We start from the raw sequence: 18,381 nt of genomic DNA, 5'->3' as shown, positions 1-18,381 counted from the left end.
GGGGAGTTTCTCCCATTCCTCTCTGAAAATCCTCTCAAGCTCTGTCAGGTTGGATGGGGAGCATTGCTGCACGGCTATTTTCAGGTTTCTCCAGAGATGTTCGATCGGGTTCAAGTCCGGGCTCTGCCTGGACCACGCAAGGACATTCAGAGACTTGTCCTAAAGCCACTCCTTCATTGTCTTGGCTGTGTGCTTATGGTCGTTGTCCTGTTGAACCTTGGCCCCAGTCTGAGGTCCTGAGCGCTCTGGAGCAGGTTTTCATCAAGGATCTCTCTGTTCTTTGCTACGTTCATCTTTCCCTCAATCCTGACTAGTCTCCCGGTCCCTGCCACTGAAAAACATCCCCACAGCACCATGCTTCACTGTAGGTATGATGCCAGGTTTCCTCAAGACGTGACGCTTGGCATTCAGGCCAAAGAGTTCAATCTTGGTTTCATCAGACCAGAGAAACGTGTTTCTCATCGTTTGAGGGTCTTTAGTAGGCTGTCATGTGCCTTTTACTGAGGAGTGGCTTCCATCTCACCACTCTACCATAAAGGCCTGATTGGTGGAGTGCTGCAGAGATGGTTGTCCTTCTGGAAGGTTCTCCCATCTCCCATCTCCACAGAGGAACTCTTGGGTTCACTTCCCTGATCAAGGCCCTTCTCTCCCGATTGCTCGGTTTGGCCGTGCGGCCAGCTCTAGGAAGAGTCTTGGTGGTTCCAAACTTCTTCCATTTAAGAATGATGGAACCCACTGTGTTCTTGGGGACCTTCAATGCTACAGACATTTTTTGGTAGCCTTCCCCAGATCTGTGCCTCGACACAATCCTGTCTTGGAGCTCTTCGAAAAATTCCTTCAACCTCATGGCTTGGTTTTTGCTCTGAAATGCACAGTCAACTGTGGGACCTTATATAGACAGGTGTGCCTTTCCAAGTCATGTCCAATCAATTGAATTTACCACAGGTTGTCTCCAATCAAGTTGTAAAAACATCACAAGGATGATCAATGGAAACAGGAAGCACCTGAGCTCAATTTCGAGTCTCAAAGCAAAGGGTCTGAATACTTATGTAAATAAGGTATTTTTGTGTTTTGTTTTTAATACATTTGCAAACATTTCTAAAAACCTGTTTTCACTTTGTCGTTATGGGGTGGTGTGTGTAGATTTCTGAGGGGAAAAACATATATTTAATCAGTTTTAGAATAAGGCTGTAACGTAACAAAATGTGGAAAAAGTTTAGGGGTCTGAGTACTTTCCGAAGGCAAGTCTAGGAAGGCTGCTGTCATCACGTTCCTTTCTACCGCTGCGTTTTGACCCACAGCATTTTGACAGGCCCCTCTTTTCCTGCTGTTCAAGACGAGTCGGATGAAATGCTTGCTCCGGCCTTCCTCGCTCACCCTCCTGGTGTGACATTATTTTATCTCTCTCTTCCACGTGTGTGTGTTTTGTGTAAAGGAGGCTCAACAGTTTGGCCTAAGCTAGGGCCTGGGATCTTTCCAAAGTTCAAACATCATCCCTGTGTTTGCTTGCGCTGTTCAAAGGGATGTTGACATGAAAGAAGGACACAGGCAGCACAGGGAGTGGTTTGGATGCCACCTCCACATCTTAGTAGATTGGGACGGGGTGTTTTGGATGGTTGGGAGAATTGGTAAGTGGCTGTAAATTTGCATTCAACAATTCTTTGAACAAAGAACCTCTTCCCAATATGCACTCTCAGCAGTGCCAGACTCCTCCCTGGTGTTTACAGACCGTCTCAACAGCGTGCTACCTCTCAGGTAGTTTTTTCTTCATGTTGTCCCCCATACCTGGCCTGAAGGGACTGTCACATGGAGGTGAGCTGTTGTCGGTGTCTGAACTTACATTGCAAAAGGGGAGAGTGAGGCTAGAATGACCGTGTAGGTCGCAATGATCATTGAACACCATATGACTTGCTTTCACTCAATGTCCAGGTTGATGAATATCATCAATTCTGGTCTTTCGCTAAGCTTAATTGGTCAAGGGTCTTGAATGTAGCAGTGGCAGCCAATGGCATTTGTCTTGAATGGACAAAAGCATGCACAAGAGTGAGTTTGGCCTTCTGTTGTCAGTCTGACGCCATCAGTGGCTGAGCCTTAGCTGAGGTGAGATGTCACCCAAGCAAGTCCAAGGAGAGGCAATGAAAGAATTAAGGCTCCCGGCCTCTGCTGTCCCGCATGCTAATGGCTGCATTAAGCACTCCCTCCATTAACATAACTTGCTTGCCCGTCATGTCTCCCCAGAAAAGCCACTGATCTCCCATTTTAGAACATTTTAATGATTTAGTGTTGGAGCTTCAATTCACTGTGATTACTAGCAAAGACTTTAATCCCCCCCTCTCCCTTTCAAAGTATCATCATTATGCGCTTTTGACAAATGGGCTCTTGTTTAGCGTTAGGTTTGTTTTCTATCATCCTCACGTGTGTGGATATCCCTTCAATAGTCAGCGACGCACGCCCGCTGGGATCCATTCCAGTAAGTCACTGATGTGGCAGGGCCCAAATTGTCATTTTTACCAATCAAGGGAAGGTTTTATTTTTCAACAGGCGGTTCCTCCCAGAGGGTTGGAGTGAAAGATGGCCCCTGTTAGCCACAGTGCTCACCCCCTGCAGGTTAATAACCCAGAAATAATGCGCAGAGATGATGCTCTAATGATATTACTGATGAAAAGTCTGGAACGCTCAATACAGCTGACAGACAGACAGGAAGGAGCCGCACTGTGCTTCTCTGTGTAACAGGCCCCAGCCTCCAGACGCATTCTGAATCAATGCAGTCAATGAGAGGCCCTCCTTTATGGTTATGAAATGTGAGGAGACAGGCTAGCTACTGTGGCAGCTGCTAAAGCACTGACTTACTCTTCCCTGATGTACAGGTCATTGGCCTAAACTGGTGGGAGTCATCCCATTGAACCTTTCACAGCTCCCTTTGAACAGGATACGAAGTGCTCCTTGCCACCCGTTCCTTTTGGGGAAATGTTGGCCGACATTGTTGTTTTCCAGAGATGATGGCCCAACCTGCCGGTCCATGCTAGGCTAGCCAACTTTGTTCAAGATTGCTTATCAGCTGGGTCATTGACTCAAAGAAGACGCAATTTCTCCACACCTACGGGTCACTGAATATGGCTAGGTGTTCTTAATGTCTTGAACTCTTTGCCAAGCAATTGGTTTTGGTTTAATTACAGTTTTTCTCTAGTTGTCAGCATGTCATTTTGTTTCAAAAGGTGGTTGATTCCTCTTAGTTCAAAGAGATCCCCTCAGACGTATTGTGAAGTGATACCTGCCACCGTTGATTCTTGCAATGCACCTCCAGTGTTCAATCCGATCAAGATGTACATCCCTCCCGAGGGGGAGGTGTAAACTAATCGAAGTGACCGTTGGCTTGGCCAGGCTGCCTTCTGACAGGTTTAAAATGGGTCGTCTTTGGCTGCTGCCTCTCTCCTCAGCATGAATAGAAAGCAGAATGCTTCTACTTCTAACGGCAGAATTACACAAGGCCGAGGGCTGGGCCCCCAAAAAATGTCCAAGACATTAATAACTAAACAGTCAGCCATTCTCTGGCTGGAGAGAAATCCTCGCTTAAAAGGTAGGATTTTGAAAAGCCTTTAAGGCTCACAGCTTTAGACAGCCAAACGAAACGGAGCTACGCAGGATGGGCGGCAAGTGCTCAATCTGTTTTGGACCCATATCAATGGATGATAACTCTCAGAAGTATTTTTGTACCGGCAAATGTTTGATCAAGAGATGTGAAAGCATTAACGAAATGCATTCACATACAAGCCACATGTACACTAACAAATTAAGTACATGATTGGCAGATTTGTTAGAGGAAAGTGATGCTGTCTTTTTCCTTGGGAGAATGTTTCTCACGCCTGTGTTCAATGCTTTTGGAGATTTAATGTAAATTGGCAACTTTCATTATTAGCATCTTTCCTGTGCTTGTAGTTGAACTGGTATTACTTTTCTATATGAAAGAAGTGGCAGTGCACAGAATTTGCAATGAAGCAATTTTATTACCACCTTCCTCCCCTCCTCTCCACATTATGCTGAGACATTGGAGTGGGAGTGGAAGTTCCCAGTACAGCAGGTTTCTGCCTGTCTGACTCCAGTCTCCAGTGCCATGGTGCACAACATAGTTCGAAGGGTTCTGGGGCCAATCAGGCTCTATCGTTACATAACGGGAACACCCCCCCAGCGGCGGTCAAGGCTCGCGTGAGAGCAGCTGCAGATCTGCCTTCCTCCCCTCCTCTCCTGTTTGTGTAAACGCTGACAGAGAGAGACCCATAGGGTGATGTGACTCATTTGATTTCGGTGCTCCGATTCAGCTGTCATTGCTCATAGACAGCCTTGCTATAGGGGATAATTGTAATAGAAAAAGATCTGGGACTGGGAAACGTGCAACTCCACAGCAGCTTCCCCGTTTGCGTTGATACCACAACCCAAACGGCTTTTCATTTGTTATTTCTCTTCCTTCTCTCCCCTCCCTTACGCAGTATTTGTCTGCACCCTATTACATTTTAGGGAAAATAAATGTTGCAGCCGGGCCCTGATGCTTTGATCAACCGACGCACCCTTCTGACAGCTGAGGAGTGGGCTTTTTTCCCTCCTCGTCTCCCCTCTGCTTCTTCTAAGTATTACTATGTGTTACCTCGGAGGAATTTCTCCTAAAGAAACCCAGCTGTAATATTTCTAACATTATACTTGGAAATGGGGAATCATAGGAAAAGAAAACCCCCTCCTTGGCTTTGAAGCAGTTGAAAACAAATCTCTGTTCTCATCACCTGCTCTAGTTTAGAGCCTCATTTTGCCGTGACTCATTTTTTGTGACTCTAAACATAATTGCCGCAATCCTCCGAGCTTATTAATTTTAATGCAACTTCGCTTCTATTTCGAGGTGGGTTTTGAGCACATCTCTGATTGCTGGAGTGAGTGATTTTAATTTGGTGGGCGCTCTCTTGCTGCCACATGACGCCTGCACCTTGGGGCGCATGAAACATCCGCGTGTTGCTTTGTTTGTTGAAGGCGACAGGCTCCATTACTCAGAAAGCAAGTCAGAATTTGATTTCCTTTCATTTTTCACCGCAACTTTCATTTTAATCTAAAACAAATTCCTCCAGTCTTGTCAGACTATAATCTCGGAGGATGAACGTCAACGTACACAGTGATTCTGAAAGAACTGCATTTTAAATGCAGGCCACCCGCTGGAAAAGGAACTATTACATCAATTATTTGTTGTAATTTTGAAGACCTGTGGGAGGGGCTTTTTGTAAGAGAGAAGATGACATCTCGTGGAGACTGGTAGCGTGCTGCGAGCTGACAGCGGCACCCCCTCCAAAAAGAGCAGTGGTAATACATGTGGAAGGGACACTCAGCGGCGAGGCAGCCCGCTGCAGTTTGCAGACGCCTCATTCGACTTGATTGCAACAACTGTTGCAGTACTCCCCTGTTGGGTCCTATTAGACAGTGTGTCTGCGATGGGCCATGGAAGTGTCTGCAGAACTTAATTCATTCAGATGTTGATGCGTGCTCGCTGTAGAAGTGTAGTGACTTGAGTGTTGAGTAGTGTCTCCACTAAAGGGGGATTTGTATGGGGCCACAAATTAACTATTGGTCATATTTCCTTTTATTAAAACATTTGCTCCGTCTCGCTCTTATACTAAGATATTTTGACCTCCCCCAATGGCAGTAGGTTTTGACCTATGACCTAATCATTTCCCTCACATATTCAACACCTTATGACTAGACTCGGTGTCAAAATTGAGAATTCATGAATATGTGAATGACTGAATTATTAACCTATCAAATGACCAAATACCGGAATGAGTGAGTGAGTGAGTGATTGAATAGTGCCATTCCATTACAGGGCCTCGACCCATGTTACTCTCCCTTTCCCACAACTCCTCCCTAACGACTTACTCTAAACCCAGCTGTACTAATTTTCGCAGGTCGTGGTTTCGACAAACATCGCTGAGACATCCCTGACCATTGACGGTGTGGTGTTTGTAATTGATCCCGGATTTGCCAAGCAAAAGGTTTGCCGCTGTCCTTCCTCCCCTGCGTCACCCCCATCCACCCCTCCTTAGCCTAATCTTCTCCGATCATCTGCCTCTGTTGCCTGAAAATCCCCAGATAAACAGAGCAGCGCTGCACCTGACAGCGGCAGAGATGGAAAAGCCTGTTATTTATTCCTCTGACATTTCTCTAGCCCAGAGCCAAGTCATACACGTGGCTCAATCAGAGATGATATATTTTCCCGGTTGGATTATGTGTGCATGTGTGTTTGTGCTTGTATGTGATTTGGGAATATGTGTGTTAGTGTCTCTTGTGTATGTGAGAAACTCAATTTCCCCCTGTAACCTGCATATAAATGCTGGTCTATTTCTCAACCATGATGCCCCCTATGCCTCATCCCTTTTGTAAATTATTGTGCACCTGTGTTTGTGAAAAGAGTGATTTGAATCCTCTGAATACCTCACCTGTCCCCCTTGCTGTTCCTTCCAGGTGTATAACCCTCGTATCAGAGTGGAGTCCCTCCTGGTGACGGCCATCAGCAAAGCCTCGGCCCAGCAGAGGGCAGGGCGCGCCGGGAGGACACGCCCAGGGAAGTGCTTCCGCCTCTACACAGAGAAGGCCTACAAGACCGAGATGCAGGTTAGTAGTGGTACTGCAATAAGAATTATAGTAGTCCCAGATGAATTGTCTATAACCGATTTGATTATTTGAAGCTGCTTAGGAATTCTAATGTCCCCAGGTCGAGATACCTACATCTTACATTATTTCCAGAGAGTGTATAGAGCAACGTTGTTTATTGCTTACTTGTATCCGTGATTCTTATAAGTGCAGTGCACTTGTACCTCTAGACTATACAGAGAAAAGGCATATGAGGCTTAATTATACCTGTACACTGAAAATAAACATCTCCATTTCCCAGCTATCCAGTATTTCCACTTAGAACACAAGTCTCCTATTCCTTATTCAGCCCTTTTCACTCTGACAGCTGGATTCCCCACCAATCACCCACAGCCCTTTTTAATAACCTGCACCAGTGACACGGACACCCCCCCCTCCCCTGTGACAAATGAACACGTGAAAGACCCAGTCCTCCACTTTAACAGGGTAATTCTTTAACGACACACCGACTGGCAGAGGGCATTTTAAAACAAGTTAAATAGCCCTTCAAGCGGCCCTAGACTTCTATTTTCTGTTCACTTTGACGTACGAGTGCGTGTAACGAGATAATCAGCACCCTTACTAATTTGTTTTGATTTGAAACTGTCTCCTCCGGTTTCCCTTTCTTCTGTCACAGGACAACACGTATCCAGAGATTTTGAGGTCCAACCTGGGTTCGGTCGTGCTGCAGCTCAAGAAGCTAGGTATCGACGACTTGGTCCATTTCGACTTCATGGACCCACCAGGTAAGAACTCTTTTATTGCATTTTGACAAAAGGGATAGATCTTTTTTGTTGTGTTAATATCTTGTTTTTGTGTTACTAGGGGACCTATTCAGTCAATCTCAGTCAAGGCTAAATTAATTTCTTTCTGCACAGTGTGTGTACACAGTGTGATTGTATATGCTGCTGAGTTTATCTTTGTTTCACAGTGTAAATCACATAGCCAAACATGACTTTTTTTTTTTTTACTTAAAAGAGATTAATGTTCTTGACTTATCCTGGAAACCCAGTTACGGAGATTGATTGAATAGGGCCTCAAGTTGTAAAGTTTGGGTTTTGATAGATAACACCATGGTGAATTTCTGTCTCATTTCAATCACAGAATCATCTGTTTAAGGGCTAATGAATAGACATGGACGGGTACATCTCAGGTCCACAAAAACATTTTTGTTGAACTGAAAATGTTTGATGTATGACACCCAATCTGGGTCAGCTATGAGCTTAGAAAAATGAAAAAGAGAAAATGTGGAGTGTTTGTAGAGTCTAAAATAATTGTTCTGTCTTGGAAGTTGAGCATAATGGCCACATTGGACCTTGTGGTTCTTTGCTCCTTTGCCGGAATAGGTAGTTAAACTGCACTGTCAAAACAAGTCTGTTTCTATCCGCTGTGGGTGGACATGGTGTAGTGACTAGGGAGGAGTAGTTTGGCTGGTCAGTCGATGTGTGTTTGGGCTGTCGCTTCTCCAGGCACCCCCTATTCCCCCTGTTCATCTGCACTGGGCTGGAGCCTGGCCAAAACACACAAGAGGTGCCTTGTCTCATCCCAATGTCACTTACTTCTCTTCCCAGCAGCCCCAGAGCCAACACACCATGCGTGTGTTCTTACTCTCCCCAAGGAGAACTGCCCCCCCCCTCGGACTCTCTGTCCATAGCCTCAACCCCAGACCCCCCCACCACCTTAATACAGTTTTCATCTCACCTCCGAGATTAAACCCATCTCTCCCCATCCACGGCGCCAAACACCATTTTGAGAATGAAATTGGTTACATCAATAGCCCCGGTATCACCTTGGCTATTGCCTTCTCTTTATATTCCGCCAATGAAACGTGACTGACCTATTCCCCCAACCTCCGCCACCCACCCCCTTCAGTTCTCTCCCACAACTATACGTCTCCTAGCACTTAAGGGTTAGCCCCCCGCCTGGTCCACTCAAGCCTTGTCCATTTAGTCTAACTGGGAATGAGGGGAAGGAATGATTACCTTATTCATCCACTTAGAAAAAAAGGCTGTCCCTGGAAGTTCTACACGCTGTCAGTGGAGGCACTGGGTCCGTCTAACTAGCTGCTTAGCGCCCCGGGAACACGAGCTGATTGGACTAGAAAGATGAATAGCCGGAGTATGCTGTGCCCTCGCTCCAACGCACTTCAAAGCTTCTCCTCCAAGAAAAGTCTTTGTATCTCGCCGGCGCACAGGTCAATTTGACATGCGGTGCAGAAGAACCACTCCCAGGATGGCTATGCCAGAGTTTTGGGTTCAGCCAAGTGGATCTCTGGAACTGGTTAAAGAGAGCAATGGATGTGGGTCTCCGGGTAGAGGGGCATGATTGGAACATGTTTTGCTCCTTAGCCCAGCGTTTCCCAAACTAGGCGTCGCCTGATTTTGAAAAATGGGGTCGTGAGAGAAACTCTGAAATACTGGCCCAACGCTCTAAACGCTAGACCAGAGCGCTAGTCCCAATTAAAAAAGTAAATATTGAGCTGCAAAAAAAAATTGGGATCACAAATGGGGTTGTGGACCAAAAAAGGTTTGGGAACCCCTGCCTTAGTCTGTAGCCATTTGGATTGTCCACACACCGTCATCTGACTGATGAGGCCAGACAACCCAATGAATAAAATGTCAGCTCCTCAAAGGGCTTGAGAGATGGAATGCTTCCTTGAGACGATTGAAAACCTCTGCTGCTACGATGGTGCGGGGATGAGTCCCATCAGCCATTTGTTTTAATTTATCATCAATTTGGGCACATTAAAAGGATTTAATCACGACTTGGGTTTGTGCTGCTGTCATTAAGGCAAGTGGGGACACTGTCATTGAGCTGCTGCTCTCTTCTGTGGCTGTATGCAATGAAACGGTGCAGGCAGGGAGATACCTTGGAGTGGGCAAGGATTGGAGAGGTCCATATATTTTAAGGTTAACCAAAGAACCCAGGCATGGAGGCCATTGGCTTTTAGTTTGTGTTGCATTTGAGTTAGGCCTGAATCTTAATGGAGAACCTTGGTTTCCACCCTGTAACCAGGGAGCACACGAGCGGCCAGTCTATTTCTCTGTCAACCTGCCTCGCTCCACGCTCAATAAGCACAGTGGCAGTGGCGTGAAGCGGCTCACCAAATCACATAAAGTCCCAGAGAAATCAGTAGCGATTTACAGGAAGGACCAGCCTTAAGGTGGGATTCATTTGCCTCTTGACATTTGCAGAGTAGTACATTTCAAAGCCAATGTGAGTTTAATGTACCTTTCAGCCTTTAGTCCCATTGATTTGGCCCTTGGTTAATATATTGGATTCTCATGTATTAAGGTGGTCAATAGTTTATTTCTGATGAGGTGCATCATGTATAGATTGCATTTCTACACTTGTGCATCATGTTACAGATACTGCAAAATCTGATTTTCCTCCAAAAGGAGTGCTTCTGCCACAAGCCATTGATAAAGTAATGTGGCTAGATCTCACTTTTCTATAACAAAAGTAGGTTTGATGCCCCGAATCGATTTGTTCGTCATAAGAAAATACCTGCTTGTATTTTGAAAAAGGCTTTTTTTGATTCCTTGTTTGAGAGAAAGTAAAGTGAACAACATGGCCCTCAGCTGAAGCCGAAGCTAATTTTCAGTTGACATGCAACTGGTCATTAGGCTTCAGTTTTCCCGAGCCGAAGGTCAATAATTGCATCTTGGGGAAAATCTTTTAACCAAACGTGGGAGCCCTGTTTTGATGCATTAAGTGAAGGGTTCCCCTGTAATTGCATTAGAGTTGTTTTGAATCAGCGGAGCTGAAGATGAAAAATGAGTCTCCCCTCCACCATTAAAGTTTCCGTTCGGGGTAACCGGCCATCACATATAGAGGTGCTTGTTTTAATCTCCCCTTATGTTCTTTCCATCTTCCTCTGCTGTTTCTTTTTTTCACTTTCCTCCTATGCCATCCCTTGCGCTTCCTGTGCTTCTCTTCAATTTCTTATTTAAACCTTTCTTTATTTAAACCTTATTTATCCAGGTTACTCTCATTTGATATAAAATCACATTTTTGTGTGAAAAGACCTGGTCCAAGATGGCAGCAGTTGACAATAGCACAAATATTTTCTTACCCTCGTCTCCCTCTCGTCTCCCTCTAGCACCGGAAACCCTGATGCGGGCCCTGGAGCTGCTCAACTATGTGGCGGCGCTCAACGATGACGGCGACTTGACGGAGCTAGGCTCCATGATGGCCGAGTTCCCCCTAGACCCGCAGCTAGCCAAGATGGTGATTGCCTCCTGCGAGTTCAACTGCTCCAATGAGATCCTGTCCATCACAGCCATGCTGTCAGGTAATACTCAGGGAGAAAAGTGTGGTATGCCCATCACAAGCCACCGTCATTATTGTGCACACTAATTTTCCTGTGAAAGTTGTATGTTCTTGACAAATTTGCCCTTCATCCTCCACAAAAGATGGATTCAGTGCCCTGCATCTGCAATTTTTTTTCTCTTAGTTGTCCAGACGATGATCCCTTCACCCTTGACCCCTTTCTTGTTTAGTCTATATCACCAGACAGGTTTTGCAGATAATTAGATTATATGTTTAAAGTCATGAACTTGCCTAGTTAAGTAAAATAAAAAAGTCATGAACTTCTCCTGAAACTCAAGACTTTAATGTGATTGTTTCTGCAGACACAACATGAAGACCCTACTCTATCTAGCCTTTGATATGCAGTTGTTGACATTAGATTTGTTTGTCTGGTGTCTAGAGCTGGTCCGAGCATTTCACACCTGGTTCGTTAGAAAAACATATTTGTCCGGGAAAGAACATAAAACCATGCCTCTGTCAATGTAGCAATGACATCACTCTAGTACTGATGGAGTTCTAAAAAGAGCTGTGTATAGGGGGTGTAATCTGAACTCCATCTCTGCAACTGTGAATTTCAATAACGATGTTGATGAATGTGATTTGACTTGCGGCTGATAGCAAATTTAATCTCTAATGGGCCTTAACTTTGCACACGACCCCATTGAACACAGTGAGGAAGAAAGAGTAGAGCAGAAGGAGTTGGTGGTGTCAGTCAGTTAATATTTGTCAGGCAGGAAAAATGCGTGTCTACAGTAAATTAATGAGTTTATAGTCGGAGCAGCACCAATGTGCTGTGGCAGTAATTGCACTTTAGGCTTGCCAAAGCAGAGTGCTGCTCATTGAGATGAATCCGATGCTTTTGAACAGAGGGAAAGGGAATTTAACTAGCTGTTTGGACAGGCTGCACATCTATAACTGGTGTGTCAAGGAACCCGGTTTTCTGCTGAGTTCATTACCGAGTCAGCAGTGGATACTAGGCCTCGCATCGCCCAGGCAACCAAGTGTAGGGGTTCGAATCGATAAACACTCAGCTTTCACCCGTTAAGCCCACGATGGAGCATGTTTTAATGTTAGGCTGCTCACAACAAGTTTTGGGAAGGCGGGAGGTGTTTGATGCAGCCTTTTGATGTACAAGTGCTTTTCCGCGTGGATGCAAGACCATGGGTTTCCCTCTAAAGTGCTCAGGCAAAGATTGAGTGGTTAAGAGGACACTTTCTTTGGTGTCCCTCTGCACCACCGCTTAAAGAGCTTATGAGTCAGATGCAGGCTAGCCTCATAAATGCCCTTTACCCAAACAGTTTGAGTAAAGATAATGTTTTAGGGGTTGGAGCCCCTTTCTATGCCCCTCTCATACCCTGGCTGAGGTTAGGTCTTACAGTATGCAGCTCGTAAAACATCTAACCTCAATCCTGCGCAAAGCAGGAGAAAGCCAACCCTCCTTTGCCTTCTCCCACCCCCCTTCACCCCCTTCTTCCGACACGCACCTGTGGCAATGCTCTGCCCCGTGAAGTGCTCTCTCTGGCCTCTCTGACCCGAGGCCTTGTTCTTCTCTGTGGGAATTGCTTAACTCATCCCTATGGGCGGCTGTGTTGGGGCCCATACCAACCTTGTTTAGTCCCACAGTGCTTCGTACGACCCACGGAGGCTAGGAAGGCGGCCGACGAGTCCAAGATGCGTTTCGCCCACATTGACGGAGACCACCTGACCCTCCTCAATGTCTACCACGCCTTCAAACAGAGTACGTGTCCCACAGAATGTCCATTGAGCATGCTTTATTAGAATTCAGGACTAGGCTTAATCTGTGTCCGGTAAGCCAACCTTAATGTTACCTAACATACAGTGCCTTTTTGTCAACGATCTACACAAAATACTCTGCAATGTCAAAGTGGAAGAAAAATTCAAACTTTTGTAAAACGTTTGTGAAAGATAAAACACTATCTTGATTCCATAAGTATTCAACCCCCTGAGTCTGAACATGTTAGAATCACATTTGGCAGCAATTACAGCTGTGACTCTTTCTGGGTAAGTCTAAGAGCTTTGCACACCTGGATTGTACAACATTTGCACATTATTCTTTAAAAAAATATTCAAGCTCTTGTCAAGTTGGTAGGTAATCATTGCTTGCCAGATATTTTCAAGACAATTTTAAGTCAAAACTGTAACTAGGAACATTAAATGTTGTCTTGGTAAGCAGGTCCCATGTATATTTGGCCTTGTGTGCTAAGGTATTGTCCTGCTAAAAGGTGAATTTGTCTCTCAATGTCTGTTGGAAAGCAGACTGAAACAGGTTTTCCTGTAGAATCTGCTTAGCCCTATTCCATTTATTTTTATCATAAACTCCCTAGTCCTTGCAGATGACAAGCATACCCATAACATGATGCAGCCTTCACCATGCTTGAAAATATGAAGTGCTACTCATGTGTTGTGTTGGATATGCCCCAATCATAACACTTTGTATTCAGGACAAAAAGTTAATTTCTTTGTCAAATGTTTTGTAGTTTTACTTTAGTTTACAATTCGGGCTTTAACACAACAAAATATGGAAGAATTAAGGGGTGTGAATACTTTCTGAAGGCACTGTAAATCTATATCTCACCTCTCACAGACCATGAGTCGACACAGTGGTGCTACGACAACTTTGTGAACTACAGGTCGCTGATGTCGGCCGACAACGTGCGCCAGCAGCTGTCCCGGATCATGGACCGCTTCAGCCTGCCCCGCCGCAGCACAGAGTTCACCAGCAGAGACTACTACATCAACATTCGCAGAGCGCTGGTCACAGGATTCTTCATGCAGGTCAGTGCTCACTGGCCAAACAGAGAAAGGAAGGGCCCAGAGGGTTCTGTCTCGGAATGTGTTGTCATGCTCTATGGCACCATATTGTTTCCCAACAACACAGCACTTGGTTTTGACCTTTGGGTAGTTGGCTAGTCCCTTGTACATGTTCCAAAAATGTCACAGGCCAGAGTAGAGTATGTGGATTAGTCAGTTAACCCTAGTCAATGTTTTGAAATTGGAAAATAGCACTGTACCACTGACTTATGGTTAGATAACCCGTATTCAATATAAGCTTGTTAGCTTGTCAAACTAATGCCATCCCTTAAAGTAGCAAACAACAGTTGAAACAATAACAAAGCGTACTCCACGTTTCAGTAAAAAGCTGAGGGATGGGGCTGGAGAAATGTAATCGCTCTCAAATTCATACACAGAGCTATGGATGCAAGGACTGATCTAAAAATGATAGTTTTAACCATGTTTTGAGGCTATAGTTTTACATTTACTTTAACAAACATTGGCGTAAAACAAGCTTATATTTTGGGTTCTGATGGGGTACGACAGTTGAACTAAACTCACGAGACAGAAGTTAAATTCTTTGTAGCAACTGCAGATTGCCCCTTTAAGACTGAAGTAAGATACAGCGCTGCTTTTGTGCTTCACCTTGGTGGTGTTTTCTCGATACTCACCATGTTTGTTTAGTTAACAGGTGTTTACACTGTTGCTTAAAACACAACACGTCAAGATGCTTATTGTAATGGATCGCCTCCCCTAAGTGTGCGCACACAGGCACTACCAGTTAAACACATAATAAGAATTCAAGGCAATTTGCTGCCTGCTAAGGGAAAATAAATGACATTTTGTTGAAAGTCCATTTCTGAGGGAACCTGAAAACAAGGGACCTGACAAGTTGAATTACGCCGTTAATATAACAATATTTGTCAACATTAACCTTTTATCGCAAAGACACATTTGTAGCTCATATTGCAGTTCAGAGGCGTTTGAGCGCACATCTTTGTTTGGAGAGGTCTTTATTGAGACTGATTGATTGGCCTCGTTAATCACAGCAGCCATCGTCTGCATATTGAAGTACCCCGAAAGGAAACCAAAAATGAACCGCCCTCCTTAACTTGGCAAATTCTGCTGAAGTTAAAACGCCTAAGCCCAGAGCTGCCTCTTCTTCCCTTTTTCTGTGTAATTGATTGTGTTCATTGTACTTTAAGATGTACACTATATTCCAAGGGGTCAGTCTAGTTCATACCTGAATAGGCCGATTTGGCTGCAGGGATTATAGATGGTAAAAAAAACTATGTTAAATCGCCTCAGGATTTAAAAAAAAAAAACATGAGTGCCTGATCAGTAAACCTTTGATACTGTGTTTCTGTGCGTGTATGGTAGGGATGTAACGTTTGATATGCATTGGTCCCTGGTTCAAATGTTTAAGATTTGAGTGCATCGGTCTGTGGGACCTCAAACCGATCCAAATGTTGCATGCATCGGTCAGAACATAGATTCAAACGTTATGAATCGCCGGTTCACTAAAACGTTTTGCTCAACCTTCTGAAAATACCTACTCTTTTGTGCCAACTGATACGTCCTCTTCATCAGTGTCAAACTAAGCATGTAACTGTGTTGAACGTCATTGATCTACAAGTCATTTTTCATGCTGAAACACCCCAGGCAATATCAGTAGCCGAGTCAAACTGCTCACTGTGCTGCTTCGTGCGCAGACCAACAAGATGTAGGCGGACTATTCCTGATCTTGCAGATTTGCGTGGCACCTTCAGCATTCAAATGCTTGTAAACTGGCTTGCACAATATTAGGCTTTATTAGTTGAGTGAAAACCAATGTAATTTGATAGGTTATTGTGCAGTTGAAAAATGTGTTTTACCGGAATAAAAGTAAGCTACCGGAGACAACTTTCATCTGGCTATAGCCTATACCTGCTGATCGGGGCTTATATTGGATTTTTTTTAACGATTGTTCAGGTTCCCCATCAGCAATAGTTTTGGTTGTTTTGCTTTAAATATTCTGTGTATATGGTCAGTTTTAGATATACAGGGTCAAGTTGATAATTACATAACGACCAAAACCATTCGTTTTGAGACGGTGCTATTTATTCATTGCCATAGCTAATTATTTGATACATTACTAGCTAAAACATGTTTAATTCAGATCAAAAGAGAAAATCATACATTGCCCCCCAATCTAACAGTAGCTCAGGTGACTACATACACCATAGACATATATTGTACATAATTTCGACACACAAGTCAGCTCAGCAGATTTGAATTGAAAATGGAAAATTAATGTGTTTATGCAACAGATGTTAGAGCATTGAACCGTATCCCACCGAACCGCATCGATTCATTCCTCTAATCAAACCGAATCGCACCAAATAATTTCAAACTAAAACGTATTGTTTCTGTATCGTATAGGAGCCCATGTATCTAGATACACATTGAATCGTCTTCAAAGAGAAAGATGCATATCCCTCGTGTATGGACTTTAAATTAGTTGATACTGTATGCATTAGTGAGATTTTGTTAATAAATGTCAATGGAAGCCCTCTTGAAATGTAGTTAGTCTTGTGTGAACAAGTGCCTACTATCTAGCCTACTGTCTCTGTATGTGATTGACAGGTAGCCCATTTGGAGCGTACAGGCCACTACCTGACTGTGAAGGACAACCAGGTGGTCCAGCTGCACCCCTCCACTGTGCTGGACCACAAGCCGGAGTGGGTGATGTACAATGAGTTTGTGCTGACCACCAAAAACTACATCCGCACCTGCACCGACATCAAACCAGAGTGGTAAGCTCACTGCCTGCCTAGCCCCAGGTCCATCTTGTCTAGTGCGTGTGCTCCTGACTATAGTCGGTCCTCGCCTAGATTCTTCTAGGCGTCTGTGAATGTGCTTGCCTGCAGTCAAACCTGCCTGCTCCTAGATCCATATTCCAGAGAGAGAGACTACAGCTTCTAGTGTTCATGTTTCCTTCTAGACTGGTGAGAATGTGAGTAGTGTGTGTAAAAAAGAAAAGAAGCATTCAGCCCGCTCCTTATGTGTTTGTGGGACTGTGCGCGTTGTTGGTTTACATGTCTGCACCGATCTCTCTCTCTCTCTTTCTCTCGCTCTGTACCTGGGAGAGAAAGCCTTCCTTCTCTTTCTCTCATACACACACATACACACACACACACACACACACACACACCCACAAATACACACACACACAATCCAGACACATTTCATGACTGTTTATTTGTGTCCTTTCCCAGGCTGGTGAAAATCGCCCCGCAGTACTATGAGATGGGAAACTTCCCCAACTGTGAAGCCAAGAGACAGTTGGAGCGCATCGTAGCTAAACTCTCAACCAAGGAATATTCTCAGTACTAACACAAGTGTGTATGAGAACAATACCATCACCACCAGCACTAAGGGCATCTGAACTCTTTATCTGAGCACTCTTCATTTTCTTCAAAAGCCTTTTCTTCTCATTGGTTCATAATGTATTCTTTTCATACTTTTTGTTTGGGTCTTCCTTATTTTGACCACCTGTAGTCATTTGTGATTAACAGGTGGTTGGCACTGCGGCCGATCCGGGTAGGAGTTAGCGGTCAACACAGTTACTGCCATTGACCATGGTAAAGCATGACCATTTATGTAGATGTTGACATTCCTTTTTACAAAGTATGAACTCTTACTGAAATGTACTTAGGTAGAGACATTCCATGCTAATTCATTGAACCAACTTTGACTTCAATTTAAGGAAAAATACCAGCGTGGACGGTTTAGCACCCTCAGCCTTGCTTGTATAGCTACCAGACTTTGGTGTTATGTTAGGGGGAGGGGCTCAATACGTTGAAATGTTAAAAACGTGATTGTCTTGTGTTTTATATATTGTTTTTGAGGTTGGAATAATACTGTGAAAATGATAATGCCCATTTAGTGTAAGAGCTGTTTGAAAAGAGCCTGACATTTCAGGCTGACACTTTCTGTTTTGATTGGATGGACTTTTGTAAATTAGTTGATAGACCAATAAGAAAGGGTTCCAAAGCTCTGCCAATAACAGCTATTTTTCCGTTTTCCCCTCGCCACTCAGACCACTTCCAGACAGTCCAAGCTAAGTTCTTGCTTGAGAAATTGCTTTCTTTTTGACCATTTTAATTGAAAACTATCACAGTAAGGTACTTATTTAACAAGAAAGGTTTGATATTGATATAAAAACAGATGCATAGGGCCTTTAATGTATGTTAATGGACACAAGGGAGATCCCCCTTGTGTGAACAAATGTGAGATTATAGTGGTGTGCAGACTGGGAAATCACCTGGTCATCCATTTTAAATAACATGAATAAACTGTAATAATTTGTAATGAAGGTCTTGGCATTTTTGGGGGGTTTTCAAGCTTGGCCTTGGAAGTCAATTAGTTATTTTTTGTGCATATAGATATGTACTCTGCATACTGAACAAAAATATAAATGCAACATGCAACAATTTCAAAGAGTTCAAATAAGGAAAGCAGTCAATTTAAATAAATAAATTAGGTCCTAATCTATGGATTTCACATGCCTGGGAATACAGATATGCATCTGTTGGTCACAGATACTTTTGTATATATAGTGTATGTGGACATACC

The 18,381-nt window shown here is 44.1% G+C and overlaps 1 protein-coding gene across 6 annotated transcripts in view; it reads left to right on the top strand.

Annotated features, from left to right (window-relative positions):
- The window catches only part of dhx15 (DEAH (Asp-Glu-Ala-His) box helicase 15), a 33,982-nt gene extending 15,865 nt beyond the window's left edge, over nucleotides 1–18,117 (top strand). For 4 of the 6 annotated variants that reach the window (XM_024434749.1, XM_024434747.2, XM_024434750.2 and 1 more), the window contains 8 exons: nucleotides 5,937–6,023; nucleotides 6,493–6,642; nucleotides 7,298–7,406; nucleotides 10,763–10,954; nucleotides 12,587–12,709; nucleotides 13,577–13,767; nucleotides 16,390–16,559; nucleotides 17,022–18,117. In XM_024434749.1, the coding sequence (XP_024290517.1) occupies nucleotides 5,937–6,023; nucleotides 6,493–6,642; nucleotides 7,298–7,406; nucleotides 10,763–10,954; nucleotides 12,587–12,709; nucleotides 13,577–13,767; nucleotides 16,390–16,559; nucleotides 17,022–17,139 (1,140 nt within the window). In that variant the 3' untranslated portion in view covers nucleotides 17,140–18,117. The remainder of the gene's footprint in view (nucleotides 1–5,936; nucleotides 6,024–6,492; nucleotides 6,643–7,297; nucleotides 7,407–10,762; nucleotides 10,955–12,586; nucleotides 12,710–13,576; nucleotides 13,768–16,389; nucleotides 16,560–17,021) is intronic. The other 2 variants (XM_024434748.2, XM_042328395.1) reach the window with 2 other exon arrangements.
- The last annotated feature ends 264 nt before the right edge of the window (nucleotides 18,118–18,381 follow it).

Source organism: Oncorhynchus tshawytscha, linkage group LG10 (genome assembly GCF_018296145.1).
Source record: "Oncorhynchus tshawytscha isolate Ot180627B linkage group LG10, Otsh_v2.0, whole genome shotgun sequence".
Classification (NCBI taxonomy): domain Eukaryota; kingdom Metazoa; phylum Chordata; class Actinopteri; order Salmoniformes; family Salmonidae; genus Oncorhynchus; species Oncorhynchus tshawytscha.
The sequence above is the reverse complement of the archived record's forward strand: the minus strand, read 5'-3'. Positions and strand labels throughout refer to the sequence as shown.